The sequence below is a fragment of the Pteropus medius genome, unplaced genomic scaffold (genome assembly GCF_902729225.1).
Source record: "Pteropus medius unplaced genomic scaffold, Ma_sr-lr_union100, whole genome shotgun sequence".
NCBI lineage: Eukaryota > Metazoa > Chordata > Mammalia > Chiroptera > Pteropodidae > Pteropus > Pteropus medius.
The window spans coordinates 6,657,397-6,673,779 of NW_024356336.1; the positions used below are offsets into that span (position 1 = coordinate 6,657,397).

General features: G+C 44.8%; 1 protein-coding gene and 1 pseudogene across 2 annotated transcripts in view; one reads left to right on the plus strand and one right to left on the minus strand.

Annotated features, from left to right (window-relative positions):
• Nucleotides 1–298: 298 nt before the first annotated feature.
• LOC120602006 (glyceraldehyde-3-phosphate dehydrogenase-like) lies at nt 299–1,536 on the minus strand (annotated as a pseudogene). Its single transcript, XR_005652618.1, has one exon. The product of XR_005652618.1 is annotated as a glyceraldehyde-3-phosphate dehydrogenase-like (transcript).
• A 2,572-nt stretch (nt 1,537–4,108) lies between these two features.
• LIMK2 (LIM domain kinase 2) overlaps nt 4,109–16,383 on the plus strand; it is a 51,792-nt gene continuing 39,517 nt past the window's right edge. The window contains exons 1-2 of the mRNA XM_039862049.1: nt 4,109–4,257; nt 14,302–14,401. Coding sequence (XP_039717983.1) covers nt 4,242–4,257; nt 14,302–14,401 — 116 coding nt within the window. The 5' untranslated portion in view covers nt 4,109–4,241. The remainder of the gene's footprint in view (nt 4,258–14,301; nt 14,402–16,383) is intronic.

The window sequence follows — 16,383 nt, forward strand, 5'->3', positions numbered from 1 at the left end:
GAAAAACAATTTTTGTTTTCATTGGAAAACAAAATACAGAAGTAGGACAATAAAACCTCCATGGACTAATCACCCAACCCCAATAATCATGAGCACAGGTCTAGTCCTGTTTCATCTCTACTCTCACTTCTCTCCTCCCCTACTGGTCTGTTTTGAGGCAAATTCTAGTTTTGTCATCTATTAAGTATTTCAATACACATGAAGGATATTTTTAAAACAACCAAAATGCCTTTTGTTACCTTAAATAATTTTTTAATATCATATATCCAATTGTTTAAATTTTCCTAGTTGTCTCAACTTTTTTTTTGGCTGAGTACAGTGAACTTTATTGATGGTGCACGACACAGTAGGGCTCCCTAAGCCCCTCCTCTTCTTCAAGGGGTCTGGGATGGAAACGGGAGGTCAGGAGATTCTCAATGTGTTGGGGGATCGATTTGGGGCAAGAATTCCCCAGAAGCTGAGGGCCTCTTCTTCACACTGAGGTTGGTGGTCCAGGGGACTCATTCCTTGGAGACCATGTGGACCATAAGGTCCACCACCCTGTTGCTGTAGCCAAATTCATTGTCATACCAGGAAATGAGCTTGACAAAGTGGTCATTGAGGGCAATGCCAGCCCCAGCATCGAAGGTGGAAGAGTGTGTATCACTTTTCAAAGTCGCAGGAAACAACCTGGTCTTCAGTATAGTCCAGGATGCTCTTGAGGGGACCCTCTGACACCTGCTTCACCACTTTCTTGATGTCATATTTGGCAGCTTTTCCCAGGCAGCAGGTCAGATCCACAACTGACAGGTTGGGGGTAGGGACACGGAAGGCCATGCCAGTAAGCTTCCCATTCACCTCAAGGATAACCTTCCCCACAGCCTTGGCAGCGCTGGTAGAAGCAGGGATGATGTTCTGGGCAGCCCCTCGGCCAACACCACAGCTTCCCTGAAGGGCCATGCACAGTCTTCTGGGTGATAGTGATGGTGTGGACTGTGGTCATGAGTCCTTCCACGATGCCAAAGTTGTCATGGATGACTTTGGCCAGGGGGGCCAAGCAGTTGGTGGTGCAGGAGACATTACTGACAATCTTGAGGGAGTTGTCATACTTCTCATGGTTCACACCCATCACAAACATGGGGGCATCCGCAGAAGGGGCAGAAATGATGACCCGCTTGGCTCCACTCTTCAAGTGAGCCCCAGCCTTCTCCAAGGTAGTGAAGATACTAGTGGACTCCACAACATATTCTGCACTAGCTTTGCCCCCATTTGATGTTGGTGGGATCTCACTCCTGGAAGATGATGATGGGCTTTCCATTGGCGGCAAGCTTCCCATTCTCAATCTTGACTAAGCCTTTGAACTTGCCATGGATGGAATCATACTGGAACATGTAGACCATGTAATTGAGGTCAATGAAGGGGTCATTGATGGCGACAATATCCACTTTGCCAGAGTTAAAAGCAGTCCTGGTGACCAGGCGCCCAATACTGCCAAATCCGTTCACTCCAACCTTCACTATCATGTCTCAGGGTCACTGCTGGCACTGCACAGGAGCACACGGCTCCACCTATCGAACGGGAAGAGCAGAGAGCCTATATAGTTTGAATTGAATTGCTATTAGATGTCTCAAGTCTCAATTACATCCCTAGGTTCCACTTTCCTCTCTTTTCCTTGCAGTTTATCTGTTAAAGACACCAGTTCATTTGTCCTGTTGCGTTTCCAACAGCTTCAGTTTTACTGTTTGCATTACTGTGGTGTTAACAAGTTCCTCTTACTCTTATATTTTCTGTGAATTGGTGGTTAGATCTAGAGGCCTGACCAGATTCAGGCTTGATTTTTTTGGTTTTTTTGTTTTTTTTTTTTTGGTAAGACTATATCACAAGTGGTAGTGTATACTTCTTGTTGCATCATACCAGGAGGCACATAATGTCTGGCGGTCCCTCTTTGTGACGTTAGTAGCCCTTACTGATTATTGTCTAAAACAACACTCAGTACTGTCCAATAGAATGTTCTGCCATGATGGAGATGTTCTCTAACTGCACTGTCCAACACAGTAGCCAGCCAACAATAGGGAGCTATTGAAGGTTTTTGAGTAGAGAGGTGATAGAAACAACTTGGGAAGATTAATCAGTCCATCTTATGTGGGACGATTCAGGGAGGGAAGAGACTAGAGGCCAAAGACTGGCTAAGTTTGGAGCAAGTGACACTGAGAAGGTCTGGCAGTTCTCTCGGGATGGCAGATCCTGAACCTTAAGATGGTGGTCTAGTTTCTCTTTTCTATAGGCCCAGAGAGTTGACTTTGAGCCAGTCATCAGGATCCGACCTCAAGGACTGAGCAAGCCATGGTCACAAAAACTGTGGACAGGTGACAGATGTTAGAAATACAGTAGGTGTTCTTTTCTGCCCTCCAGAAGTCCCCTCTCAAGTTCACAAGTGATTTTGAAATGTTCTTTGGGTGCATATTGAAAAGATATCTCGGGTATATAATTTCCACAGACTGCTATGCTCTTCCTTTACATTTCAACTTGCATTTCTCAGTGTTAGTCTGAACTTCCTTACGGGGGACTTAGGGGAGTTGGTTATACCCCACTCCCTGCTGGTGAAGACCATGAGGCTAAGGTGGGAAAGAAATGGAATGAGAGAGTGAAGAGGCAGAAGAGACAGACGAGTGACTTGCTGTGAGACAGAAGTGTCTGGGAAAATACAGTGTAACTTCTTTCCATGTGGAGGGTGAATAAAATCCACCGCCCCACTTTTGCTAGCCATGAGATAGCAGAAGAGTTCCCTGGATCTCTGTCACTTTAATTCAACACATAATTTTGCAGTTACTATAATCATAGCAGAGATTTCCTTAGAAACTGTAAAGCCAACTGCTGAAGAGTGTTCCCAGGAATTAACAGAAATCAGGCGCATTGCCTACACTGCCCTCCCAGCACTTTATACACGCACAGGACATCAGGAGCCACCTGCCACACCCAGAGGAGAAAAATCTGACCTGCATCTGGTTTGTACTATGTGGTCAGGGCAGAAAGAGCATTGCCCTCACCTTTGCTTATTTGACTGCTGGGACCAGAAGCAGCTGGGTTGAACTTTGTCCTTGATGAAGGCATCATGATCCATTTCCTGGGCCCCATCCCTGTCCCTTCCTGGTCATTTGGACAATTTTCCCATGACCTAAATCTAATCTAAGGAAATGACACTTGCCAAGACCCAGCATAAGAGAATCAGATGGGAGGGACCTCAGGGACCAGATCATGTGGCTGACCTTTATCACATGGAGGACCCCAACCTCCTCCCAAGCCCAATGAGGGGAAGTGGTTAAGGCACCTCAGCCAGCTAGCAGCTGCCAGAAACCAGTCTGCTGTTCTAACTCCTTATCCAGTGCTCTCTTCTATAAGAAAAGAGGAGGCTGCAAAGCAAATCCAGTCCACAGATGCGTTTCCTTTGGCCTATATGGCATTTTTAGACTTTTTAAATGTTCCCAACATTTTAAAAAATGGGAAATTTCACCTAAACTATCTAACATTTTAGATTGTCTTGAAAAATTGAAGATTTGATGTGCTGGGTTCATTTATATATCTATTTGGCCTGGCTAAGGATCTGCCCCTGGATCCTTCCCATCTTTGACCTAGAGATTATTTAGTGAGTGTCAGTTTACTCAGTGGTGCAGAGAAGTGGTTTATCTGAGCTGGATGATTCTAAGAAAAGTCCACCCTCACTCGCTTACCCCTGGCCCCCAAAGCTGTTTTGTTGGGTAGACCTGGTTTCTCCACATCCACATTCTTGATTCCAAACACTCTACTGGAAAGAGCTTCAGACTGGGAATCAGGAGACTTGGGTTTCCATCCCAGCTCAGCTGTGCCATTTCAAGGTAGCCGAACTTGTCCTCTCTGGCTCTTAGTTGTCTTCATCTGTAAAATGGGCTGAGGGCCCTCTGTGTTGAGGCCTCCGGCCGGCGCAGAATCATCCTTACCAGCTTGGGCACCCAAAGAGGGAGTCGCTCACACTAGGGGGCGCGAGGGCCGCCGCAGAGCCCGAGCAAGGGGGCGGGGCAGAGGCCCGGGGGCGGGGCGTCGACTGGGTGGGGCGGTGGCGGGCGGGCCCCGATGCCAGGTGCGGTTTGGTCCTCCCCGGGCGCCGTAGGCGCGCATCCCGCTCGCGCCCAGGGCTGAGTCCCTACCGCGCCTGAGGCTACGGCGGGAGCTGAGAGGAGCTGCTACGGTCCCCGCCTCCTCCTCCCCATTTCCGCGTCCCCGGGACCATGGCCGCGCAGGCGGGTAAGGAAGGGCTGTGCGGTCCTGTCCTGCCGTTATCTCGGAAGCTGGGGCCCAAGACTCCTGAGGGGAGCCGGCGGCCTCTCGGCGGCGTTCGGGCTGAGTGGACCCCCATGCTTCCCGGCTCCTTAGGAAATTTTTGGGAGTGAGCACAGCGGAGACTCGGAGGTTGTGGGACCCCGGAAATTGGGGGGCCAGAGGTAGAGGCTCCGAAGATAGGCGGGTGGGGCGGCTTCCGTGAGTTGAGGTCCCCAGGAGGAAGGGATACCGGATTTGCCAGGCGTGCAGCTCTTTTTATGGACCTGACGACCACAGCTCCCTAAATTAAAACTCTTTCTAAGAAAGCTGAGGGGTCTGGGTTCCCGTGGAGTTTTGGTTTTGTGGAGTATGGGAAGTACGGGATCCTCAGGGTTCGGGCAATTGCGAGGGGATGGAGAGTTGCCCCGGGTTCTGGGTTTTCTGTGGAAAATGGAGGAGAGTATGCTTTCCCTACCAGATCCAAGATTTCGCGTGTGTTTTGGTGCCAGGGGTCCCCTGGGACTGAGAGCTCTTTGCAGGAAATATGTGAGTGTAGGCTCCCTTGGAAGTTAGGACACGGATTGGAGGTAGGGAGAGGTTGCATCATTTTTCTTGGGGAAGGTAAACCTCCTGGGATTCTAGACCCTCCTATAGCCTCTGGGTCCTCCCTTGGCCTCTCTTAAGACCGGAGAGGGAGAGGAATGTGGCCAAAAACTTCCTTTGAAACTTTCCAAGAGTGAAGGGCAGCATCAGGATTAGGATAGCTGGGCCTGCAGTCCTCTCCCAGTCATCACATACCACCCTGCAGCTTCCTGCCCTCGTGTGTCCCCAAGCACCAACGACTTTCTGTTGCCTATGTTTCCCAGCCCCCTGTGTGAGTGGCCCAGCCTCTAGGTCGACCAGGGTCAGCGTCCAGAAGTTTTCTAGAGGTAGCAAGAGGGAATAATGGAGGAGGGAGGCTGTCCTGGAAATCTGCCTCCGCTTCCTGGCTTTCAGCGTGTGGACAGTCACTTCCTCCATCCTGAATACAAGGACCAGGCCACCGGTGGGTCACTTCCGCACCATGGGAGCAAAGGATTTTTTCATTCTTGATAATAGGCTTCTGGAGAAAGAGGGCTAGGGGTAGAAATTCACCCTGTCCCTTACTTTTATTTATTTTTTTTTAGCTTCCAGAGTTCTTCAGCTCAAATTATTTCTGACTCTCTAACCTCTGTGTAACATGAGTTCCCTGTCTTGGAACCTTGATCCTCAGAAAGTTGTAAAAGATCTAAGAGTGCAACAGTATTTATTAGGTTTTCTCTGAGTGAACCGCCCCCCGCCTCCAGATTGCAGACTGGTACTGGTCCATGGACTGTTAGGAACTGGGCTGCACAGCAGGAGGTGAGTGGCCAGCGAGCTAGTGAAGGTCGTCTGTATTTGCAGCCACTCCCCAGCTCTAGCATCACCGCCTCAGCTCCACCTCAGATCATCTGGCATTAGATTCTAATAGCACCAGTCCCTGGTGCCAAAAAGGTTGGGGACCGCTGGTCTAGAGGCATTAAAGCCTCTAGGTGCATTCGTTCATGCATTCTTCCGTAAGAATATTTGTTTGATACTTCTGTGCCATGCCCTTAGCCAAGCACTGAGGACTGTTGTGATGAACAAAATGGGCACAGTGCTTGCCTTCATGCTGCTTACAGTCCTAGAGGTGGACAGTCAATAATTGAGGTAACAACTAAGATAAATGCTATAATGATTGAGATTAAACAGTCGAGGTAAGTGTTATAAGAGTGCACCAGAGATGAGGAGAGTGGATAGGGAGTACTTTCCTTAAAAGAGCAAATTTATGTTAACTCCCTGAGGCTAAGTAGAAATTAGTCCAGCAAAGAAAGGACAGAGAACATTCCAGGTAGAGAGGACAGCATAAAAAAGCCCCGAAGTAGGAAGGCATGTAGTGCCTTTGAAGAACTGCAAGAAAGCCAGTATGGCTTTTTTATGAGAGAGGAGACTAAGGTTCAGAAATGACTTGTTCAAGGTTCCATAGCCAAAAAAATGGTGGTGGTCAGAGTTCATGTTTTCTAACTTCAAATTCAGTGCTTCATCCTCTCTGTATCCCAAACACAGAATGAGGTTGCCCGTGGAGTCAGAGGAGGAAGTAAGACTTAAACTTTTACTTGTTCTGGCCAACTGTTCCAAGACAACTTCGATTCCTGTGTAACAGGAGAATCAACAACAAAGAAATCAAATATTTACTGAGTGCCTGTGATGTCTAAGGCACTGGACTGGGACAAGTTTTACCTCACAAATTTTAACAGATGCTAGAGCCAGGAGAGACTTGAGATAATGTAACTCCTCATTTTACATATGAAGAAACTGAGGCCTAGGGAAGAAAATGGATTTGTCCAGGGTTACTTAACTAGTGGTAGAGCCAAAACTAACCTAGGACTTCTCTTCCATTGCGCTTTCTAATATTCCAGACTGTTTGAGGCATACAAGGTCTGGCACACAGTAAGCCCTTAGTAAACACTTGTGGAAATGAATAATACGTGGTTTATGCCTTCGAGAAATTTACTGTCTGCTTAGAGTAATTAAGAAAAAAAGGACAAATCAAGACAAGCTATATAAAGCCTATTATGTGATAACCTTATGGAATTTCAAAGGTGAGGGAGAACTCTAGTCATACATTCATTCTACAAATACATATTGAATTCCTACTACGTGCCAAGCACTTCAAGGCTCTGGGGGATATACATCAGGAGACAATATAAACCAAATCCCTTCCCTTATGGAGTGTACGTTCTGGTGGAGTGAGAGAGAGACGATAATTAAATATATAAATATTACATATCTGGGATAAATGCTCTGAAGAAAAATAAAGTAGGATAAGGGCATAAGAGCAGTGGGAAGCCTCTCTGGTTTTTGATATCTGAACAGAGAAATGAAGCAAGGGATTGAGCCATTTGGGTATCTGAGGGAAAAACATTTTAGACAGAGTGAAAGAATGAGTAAAGGCCCTGAGTGAAACCAAACTGGAGGGCTTAATGCTAGGCTTGTAGAATTTTTCAGTCTGCAGTAGAGACATAGTTTTAGAGGCAGGAAGAGTCATGATGTGGACATTTTGGTTTTAGAATATCTTGCACTGGTGGACAGAATGAATTGGACCAGGGTAAGGAAGGGCACTAATCTGGAGGTGCATACAGTGGGCCCTGAGCTGAGTGTTAATGATAGGAATGGATAAGAAAGCACTGACTGCTAGGAAATGCCTCATGTCAGCAAATGCCTCATGTCATGGACAGGGCAGGGTGACTTAGACAGCCATGGGTGTGGGATGGAGGGATCAAGGTAGTGTCTAAGAGGTCCATAAGGTTTAAAGCTGAATTGAAACCCATCAGGTTCAAGGGAAAGTATTAAGCTTTCCACATTCCTGATGGGTTTTCTGCATCTTTTGAGGGCTGGTTAATTCCCAGCCCAGTGCAACATGGAGGGGACTAGTTTCAGAGACATATTAGGAAGGGGCGGGGCATCACTTTGACATTTCAGTGAAAAGACCTGGAGCTGTACATACTCTTGAAAGTCTGTCTTCTTTCTCACTAGACCTTTATACAGTAGCAAGAATTAGATTCCTTTACCTATTAATTTATATCCAATAGTAGCTAGAACATGAAATGATTACTTAGTTATTAAAGTATGCTTTGAGCATCCACCCTAGGATTCTATTTTGTTAGCTCTTTCTGCCTGTAATTTATTTTTCTAGGAAAGTCTAAAATGTAAAGACACACACTTTGGAGTTAGCAGACCTATAGTCAAATCCCAGCTCTAACACTTGTTGGTTGAGCATTGCAGTTTCCTCTTCACTAAAATGGGAACAGTAATAGTCCTTCAGTATTAGCCCTTACCTCATGGGATCTTTATATTTGATTAATTCATGCTTGCAGAGTGCTTAGGACACTGCCTTGCACCTAATAAGGACTCAGAGTAGTTGGAGTTTTTTTCCCCTTCGTTGACAGTGGGTAGAGAACTGCTGTCTGGGAATATATGAATTGGTTAAGTTCTCCGGTAAAGAGATTCTTTATAGGCCTTCCTCTAGATAAGAAATTGCCAACTCATTCACAGTTAAGTAAACTTATGGGAGGAAATGAGAACCTGAGTGCCCAAAAGCTGTAGGAACCATCTGTCTTGTTTGTTTCTCTACCAAGTATCTTATTACTCTACAAACCTTGCCCTGCCCCCAGCACCTTGTTTGTCCCTTTCTAATACGTGTTGTATCTGTACATATCCTTGTCCTTCACACCCCAGAAGTACTCACCAAGGGCCCCAGCAGTTCATGGCCTAGTCTGTGTGTTGCACATGGGCACATAGAAAACATTTACTGAATTTGTTTTGAAAACATTCCCCCTTCAGCTTTTAGAGGTTAGTGTATTCAGCTCAACCTTTCTCCCAGCCAACCCCCTAGACATACGTGAAAGATAGAAAAAAAAACTACTGACAATTCAGTTGCCAACTAATTGCCAGGTACTGCAGGAGATATTTTCATGTATATTACATTATTTCTCTTAATCCTCTTGGTAATCCTGTAAAGAAGTGGTATTATCCTCTTTTTAAAGATTAAGAGACAAGCTCAGAGAGGTTAAATAATTTGCCTAAGGACACAAAGCCAGATTTCAAACCCAGGTCTAACTCCAATTCTTCTTGACCCTTATACATTTTTCTTAAGAAACTAAAGGGCATAAGAGAACAACAGCAAGAATGAAACCTTCCGATATGCCTCTGTCTGTGCCTTAGCTTGAAAAATGAGAGGCCCCTGGTTTGGTGTCACAGACTCTTAGAGCTAGAAGGTATAATTTGATCTCTCCTTTTATGAAGGAAGAATCTAAGGTCCAGAGAAGTTCACAAGCTCCTTTCAAAATCATCTAGTCTTTTTTCCTTAGACACTCCCTTTGGTAAGCTTATGAGGAGGAAAACCCTTTGGGATACAGGGGAGAGTATCTGGAGGAACGTTAATCGTTACTCTTAGTCTTGTTGGTAGTCCATTCAAATGTGATCTTTTCTCTCGGCTGTTTCCCACCAGTTGCTGCCCTGCCCCTCTCTTTCCTGCTTTATCCTGGAACAAGTGGGGTTTATATACCTGACCTGCCAGTTCCCTGGGGGCACAGCAGTTACCATACTTGTTGTTTTGTGCTGCACTGAATTGGCTGGGTTTTGTTCCTGGTTCTCATTGTGTAGTGGAACATGAGAAGCATCAAAGATTTTTCTCAAATGAAAGGATAGGATCTGTGTATGTTGGTTCCGTCTAGGCTTTATTGTCTCATGAGCTCTCTCAGCCCTTGGGGATTTCTCACCACTTCGAAGTCTGAAAAGGACTAGTTTGCAGAAACCCAGCTCTTAGACCAAGATTAAGGTGAATGTTAGTGTCTTATGGGAAATTCACTGACTCTGAGCTGGGATACCAGGCTGAGCCCTTCCACTGATTAACTGTGTAGTCTTAAGCAAGTCTCACCTTGTCTGAGACTGCATAGGATAATAAAAATACAGTTGGTCTGGTAGTCTCAGAACTTGAGTTTAGCACTTGAGTTTAGCCCCTCTTAGACCTGCTTTCTGATGGTTAGAAAACTTGATTCTCCTACAAGCCCATTTTTCATTCAGAAAAATGAAAGAGTTGGATTAGAGTAGATGATTTTTAAAGGCCCGCCCAGCCTTGCCACCCTAATGCCTGCCCAGTAGATTCTCACATTGTTAGAGGATCACATCACCAATTAAGTTGGGAGAAAGAAATATATATATTTTGTATTTTTTAACTGTATCTAAAAGATCCTGAAGGTGAGAAGTCTCTAATGAGGTTTGTTACAATTCTTACCTTGTTTGCATTGCACATTTACCCCTTCTTAAAAGCGACAAATTCCCATAATGAAGGTACAGTTTTCTGATTATTAAACATGTAATAAGGGCCCCTTATTGTTTGAGGCTGCTGGGGACATTTACTTAATCAAAGTCCCTTTCTGGACTCTCAGTCAGTAGCCACTGTTGATAAGTCTGCAGATATGAGAGGTAAACACATTAGAGGGAGAGGGTGAACAGCCTGGTACAATGAGGTATTTTCCTAGAGGAAGAATGTCCCAAGCAGACTGGACTGGACTCTGCACTGGTCTTCCACTAAGCCTCATAGAAATCTCCATAGACTTTATATTATTCTTTTTGTCTTATATTTCCTAGAATGAAGGTTGTAAAAAAGTTAGGATTATTGACTTTCCGGACTGTAAGGGAGTTGAAGAGGCCAAGAATTTTCTTTTGAAGAGTGTCTGGGGTTGGGAGGCTGAAAGCTCTGGGTAAATAAATGTCTTTTTCAGGTACAATATGATTGATAGACTGAGGCCTATCTATCTCTATGTGACCTTAACCTGTGAGTAGTCACCCTGGGAACAAGAACACTTATTCTTGCCATCCCTGCTAACCGTTGGAGCTTATCTTTGTAAATTACCTTTAATAGCTGGCAGTTGGGAAAAGCTTTTCAGTTGGATTCGTCATGCAAAGGGATGTCTGTTCTGCACTAGGCTTTATGCTAGGCCCTGGAGATTTGAAGATCTTCAAGATGCAATCTTTGCCTCTTAGAACTGTGGGGGAATGGGGCAGAAGGGAGGGACTGAGGGAGTCAGAAACATAATGAACTGTAATTAAAGTGAAACAAACACTGCTGCCTTTGGGGGACCATCAAGGACGGATAGAAGTTCGATTAAGGGAAAAGGTGGATGAAGTGTTCTAAACACAGAATAGCTCGAGCTATGAATATTAGGATGCAAGAACATGAGTGTGTGTGACAGAAATAGAAAATAAGATGTGACTAGAGCATCACTTTGTAAGGGATGATGAGACATAAAGGTTCTTTGGGGCCACTTTGTGGAGGGCCATTTGTTCCTTCAATAAATGTTTATTGAGGGACGTTAGTAAACCAGGGACCAGCCTTGAGTCCGCTAGTCTTTTGGAGCAGACAATAGCCAACTTTAATGGTGTGTGAGGAGTTTGCATTCCTACCTAAGGACCTTTGCACACATGTTCCACCTCCATCCCAATCTCCAGTGTTATCCTTCCTTCCTCCTTCCTTTTTGCCTGGTTAATTTATATTCATCCTTTAGTGCTCAGCTTGGAAATTACTTCCTTAAGGAATACTTGTTTACCCCACTCCCATTTTCCTAGTTATGAACTTGATATCTCCTTCAAATCACTTGCCCCAATTATGTTATATGTTCAGTATCTGCTCTGTGTTTATTAATAATTATGTTAATGTTCAGTATCTGCTCTGTGTTTAATCTTTCTCTTGTTTGCTGCTCTTTCCCCAGCACAATGTTAGACACATAGTTGTCATGCAATAAATACTTGCTGAAAGGATTGACTGAAGCATGCCCATTGAATTTAGCAGTAAGCGGTCACTGTTGACCTTGGTGAGACAGTTTCAGAGAAACGGTGGGGGTGGAAGTCAGATTGCATTGGACTATGCGGTAAGTGGGAAGTGAGGAAATGAAGGCAGTGATGTGTAGACAAACTTTTAATATGCGTGACTGTGAAGGGAGGAAGCAAATATGGTAGCTAGAGGAGAAAATGGGGTCCAGATTTTTTTTTTAATGGGAAAGACTTGAACTTTTTTAAGTGATAACTGGAAGGAGTCAATGGAGAAAGGAGTGGTGGTGGAGATAACCAAAAGTGCATATCTTCTGAGAGGTGGGGTAGGATGGAATCTAGAACAGGAGTGCCATGCTAAGCATTTGAGCCTTTGTTCTGTAGACATTGGGGAGTCTGGGTGAACCAGCTAATATTATACAGTAGTACACAGAGAAGAGAAGCCAAAGACCTGAACTCAGACTGTGCTGAAGGGCAAGGAAGGATTGGAGAGACATCTAGGAGGTGGAACCAGATGGATATGAGAGGAGGAAATAGGGGTCTTGATTATTGTGCCCCTATTTCCTACCACACAGCAGGTGCTAAATTAGTGTTGAATGGCTTTGAGTTTCTCAAGACTGGAGAAATCAGGGCAGGCTGGGGAAAGTGTAGCAATAACAAGTTCTCTCGAATATCCTCATTGTGGAAAGTCCTGAACCTTTTTGCATTTTGGAAACAGCCAGAAGTAGTTCAGAGCCAGGATGTTGAATTGTTGAATAAGTGGGTGGTCAGGTTAGAGACTGTTCATTTTGGGTTAAAAAGTAAAAACAAGAAACAAGGTGTGGCTTAACATAATGAGATTTGCTGGGGTGAGGTGTGGCAGTTCACAAACCAACTCTGAAAGCCCTTCCCTGTAAGAGTTCCAAAACTGTTTCAAACTGGTACCTCCAGAACTTGGGAGATTAATTTGGATGTCTGTTTTCATCAGAAACCCTCTCACTAATTCACTGTCTTGCCCATTGTTCATAACCCAATTTTTATGAGCCTCTCAGACTTTCTGCCTTGGAGTTTGTGAGGATAATGGTGTACTCTCTGGCCTCTGCCACCCATAAAACAAAAAAGCCCCTCATGAGACTCTGAGAATTTTAGATCCAGGAGCTGATGGGCATATATGTCCTATCACTGGATTTAGAGGAGAGAAGTGAGTGGGTCGAGGTTTTTCAGTCTCCTGCCAGCTTGCTTAACTTTTCTCTGGGGTATGAGGATAGCTGTCTGTGCCCTGGCTGCCCCAGAATGCTGCTGAGCAATCTCGAAGTGCCTGGAGCAGTGCATTGTCTATTCATGTCCCCTTTGCCTGTGAAACAGGGTTCAGTGGCTGTCACTGTGCCTGTAGCAGTCTAGAGTTACCCAGAGAGAACAAAGCTGCATACACAGAAAGCACAAGGGAGTCTTGTAACAACCTTGTCCCGCCTTCTAGGGCTGAGTCAGGTACCACAGCTTGATCTCAGCTGCCTTCTTTATTTCAAGAAGTTGGCATCCGAGCCACACCAGGAGTAATGTGTTTTGTCCCTTTTGGAGGGACATAGACTGACTCTGTGCCATTGTCCATGCTAATATCTCAGCCTACATAGTGCTTCCCCATTCTTTCTCAGCCTTTGATAAATCTTCCCCATCTTTCAAGGCTCAGCTCAAGTGTCAGCTTCCTCTACAAAGACTTTCCTGGCTCCCCTAAGAGGAATTAACATGGTAGAGTGGAAATAGCAAGGGCTTTAGAATGAGCCAGACCTAAATTGGGATATAAGATCTGCCACTTGGCCTATCACCTCTGACCCCAAGTTTCAATTCTCCCATCCTTTAAATGAATATAATAATACCTGTCTCACAGGGTTGTTTTGAGAATTAAATGAGCTTGGGTGTGTGAAAGCAGCTAGCACAGTTCTTGGCATTTAGGAAACATTCATTAAATGTTTGTTCTTTCCCTTCTGTACCCATAACTTCTTTCTCTAAACGAAAATAGCACTTTGCTTCTAGTTCTGAAAGAACATCTAAGTGAAAATTTACCATGTGGAAGAATGTCCCATTTCCAGTGGATTTGCTTCCTGAGGAGCAGAGGTGATGTTATCCAACAATCTCCAATATAGAGCTTGGAGAGGACCCATGGGTCTAAAGAGAGGACCCATGATGGTGTTGAATGAAGGAGCTCCTGGACTAGGTGATGCAAAATCTGTACAACCAGGACCTTTGAGGAATAGGAAAAGGAAATAACATGATTAACCTAGAGAGGAGATGTTTTAGGGTTCTGGCTGGGAATAGTTGTAGGAAAGGCTGATCTGAAAAGAGACCTTGCTTATTTTGTCTCCTCAGAACTATAAATAAGGACTGACACTTCTAGAAAAGGCGGGTTTTGTTTTGGTAGAAAAAGGAATAATCAGAACTATTTCTTAAAAATGGGATGAGACTATTTTTGAGGCCATGAATTCCCTTTCCCCAGGGAGATGAGTAGGCAGGGTAAGTGCTTACGAGAGATCTCATGGAGGAGAGAAGTGTGTGTCCAGCAGAGCATTGGCCCAACCCTTTCAACATGAGATCCTGTTACCTCAAGTCTTATTCCACATGGTAGAAATCTTGTCCCTTTGACCTCCTGCTACTTCAGGCCTCTGAACCCCTTGGTTTCGTGTGCAGGTGAAGACGCCTGGAGGTGTCGGGGCTGTGGGGACCATGTTCCTCCGAGCCAGAGATTATACAGGACTGTCAACGAAGCCTGGCACAGCTCTTGCTTCCGGTAAGTAGATCTATCCTCCTGTTTTTGCCATTGCACTACAGGCCAGGAACTTTTCATTTTCTGGAAACTACACAAACAAGTTTCTGCCTTGAGAGTTTCTCTTTCAGTGGGTGCAGGGTAGGGAGAGACGTGCCAAAGAAGAGCACATGAGCAAAATGAGAGTGGAAGAGCCACCAATGGGCCGGGTACAGCTAGAAATAGGGTGCGGGCAGGTGAGAGCAGACCTTTCCATGGTGTCCCAACACCCTCGCTTTTTAGGTAAGGAAACTGAGGCCCAGAGTGACTTTCCCTTGCCTACACTACTGATTATGCAGGTGTCTTAAGGGTTGTTTTTGGTGCAGTTGGCAAAGCCAGCCCTTCACTGCAGGATGCCTCCCTAGTTTCCTGCTTTTTGTTATTAACTTTATTATAGCTCTTATTGTTTTGAGGCAGCTCAGTTTCTTGAAAATAGCACAAACTTTAAAGTCAGATTTGTTTCTGCTGTCTGAGGTTATTTCCTCATAAGGAAAACAATAGATATTAAGGGTCTATTTCATAGACTTATTAAGATTGAATTAAATAATATATGCCAGGGCCCCAGAACATGGTGGACACCCACTGAATGGTTGTTACTTTCCGCTGTGAGATTGGAATCCTCATGAGTGGGAGCTTGTCTTTGCATTTTCCAGAGCATAAAACAGTGCCTGGCCTGTAGTCACTACTCATCTGAGGCCGGGAGGGCATGTGTTGTCCCCGTTGTCTAAAGTGGTGGGGCTGTGCTCCTGTTCCGAGAATGAGACAGACTAAACAGACACCACTTGCTGTAGATTCCAGCTCCCACACATAGCTCTCGCTGCAAAGCATCCCCTGTGCTGATATTGACCTTTCAGCATTTGCCTCCACCCGATTGGAGGGGAGCGCGGGGAGGGGTGCTTCGGGGGTTGCGGGGAGGGCTGGAGAGTCTGGCCTCTGGAAGAATTGAAGAAGAACCAGCATTTTCTGCCCTTTTATCTCTAACTCAGTTCTCCAGCCTTCTCTAGATCTAATTGCCTTGGTTCTTCCTCCTTTTACTCTCAGGGAAGTTGATTCTACCTTTACTGTGCATTTTAGTTAGATAGGAGCAGATGTCAGAGCTGTAAGGGACATCATAGACAAAGCCTTGGGCTAACCCTCTCATTTTAGAACTGAAGCTAATGAGCAACATCAGAACCTAGTAAGTTTCTAGGCTGGGGCTTGCCTTGGCATCTAACCCATAAATCATATTTATTCCTACTGCTTTCCTCTTTGTATGAACATTTCCTATCCAAAATAAGTAGGATTGGGTAGAATGTGGTAATCTTTGGACTTTCTGGATTCTCTCTTAACTAAAGAACTTCAGAACTAGAAGGGACCACCTACTTATGCTATAACCCCTTCATATCAGACATGAGAGGCCTGAAACTAAAAAGACAAAAAGAGTTACACACAAACAGGCCATGGAAGACAAGAGTTGGCCTTAGAACTGAAGGCTTGGGTCATTTGCAGGTCTAGTCAGGTGCTAGTTTATTAGAGAGCACCCTGTATGTGTGAAAGAGAGACATACAGACACACACACAAATACATGCTTGTAAAGAAGTAAGGCACAGTATCCTGGCAGGTAACAGTGCAGGTTATGGGATGACTGTCTGGTTTCAAATCCTGGCTTTGCAATTTATTTACTGGCCTTAGATGACTCCCTTGAACTTCAAGCATCTCATCTGTAAAATGGGAATAAAAATAGTACTCCTCCCATTAGGTTGTTGGGGATAATTAGATGTGATAACCTATATAAAGTGCCGAGCATAGCACCTGAAACATAAAACCCTTAATAATCAGTAGCTGTCACTTTATATTATATCGTGAGTTTGTCTACATACTTGTACATGCATATTTTTTTTCTCTTATTACATACTCATTGGTCATCTGATATGGAGCCTCAGGGATTAAGTTAAACTTTGAACTACCGTGGCATGATTAAACCAAAG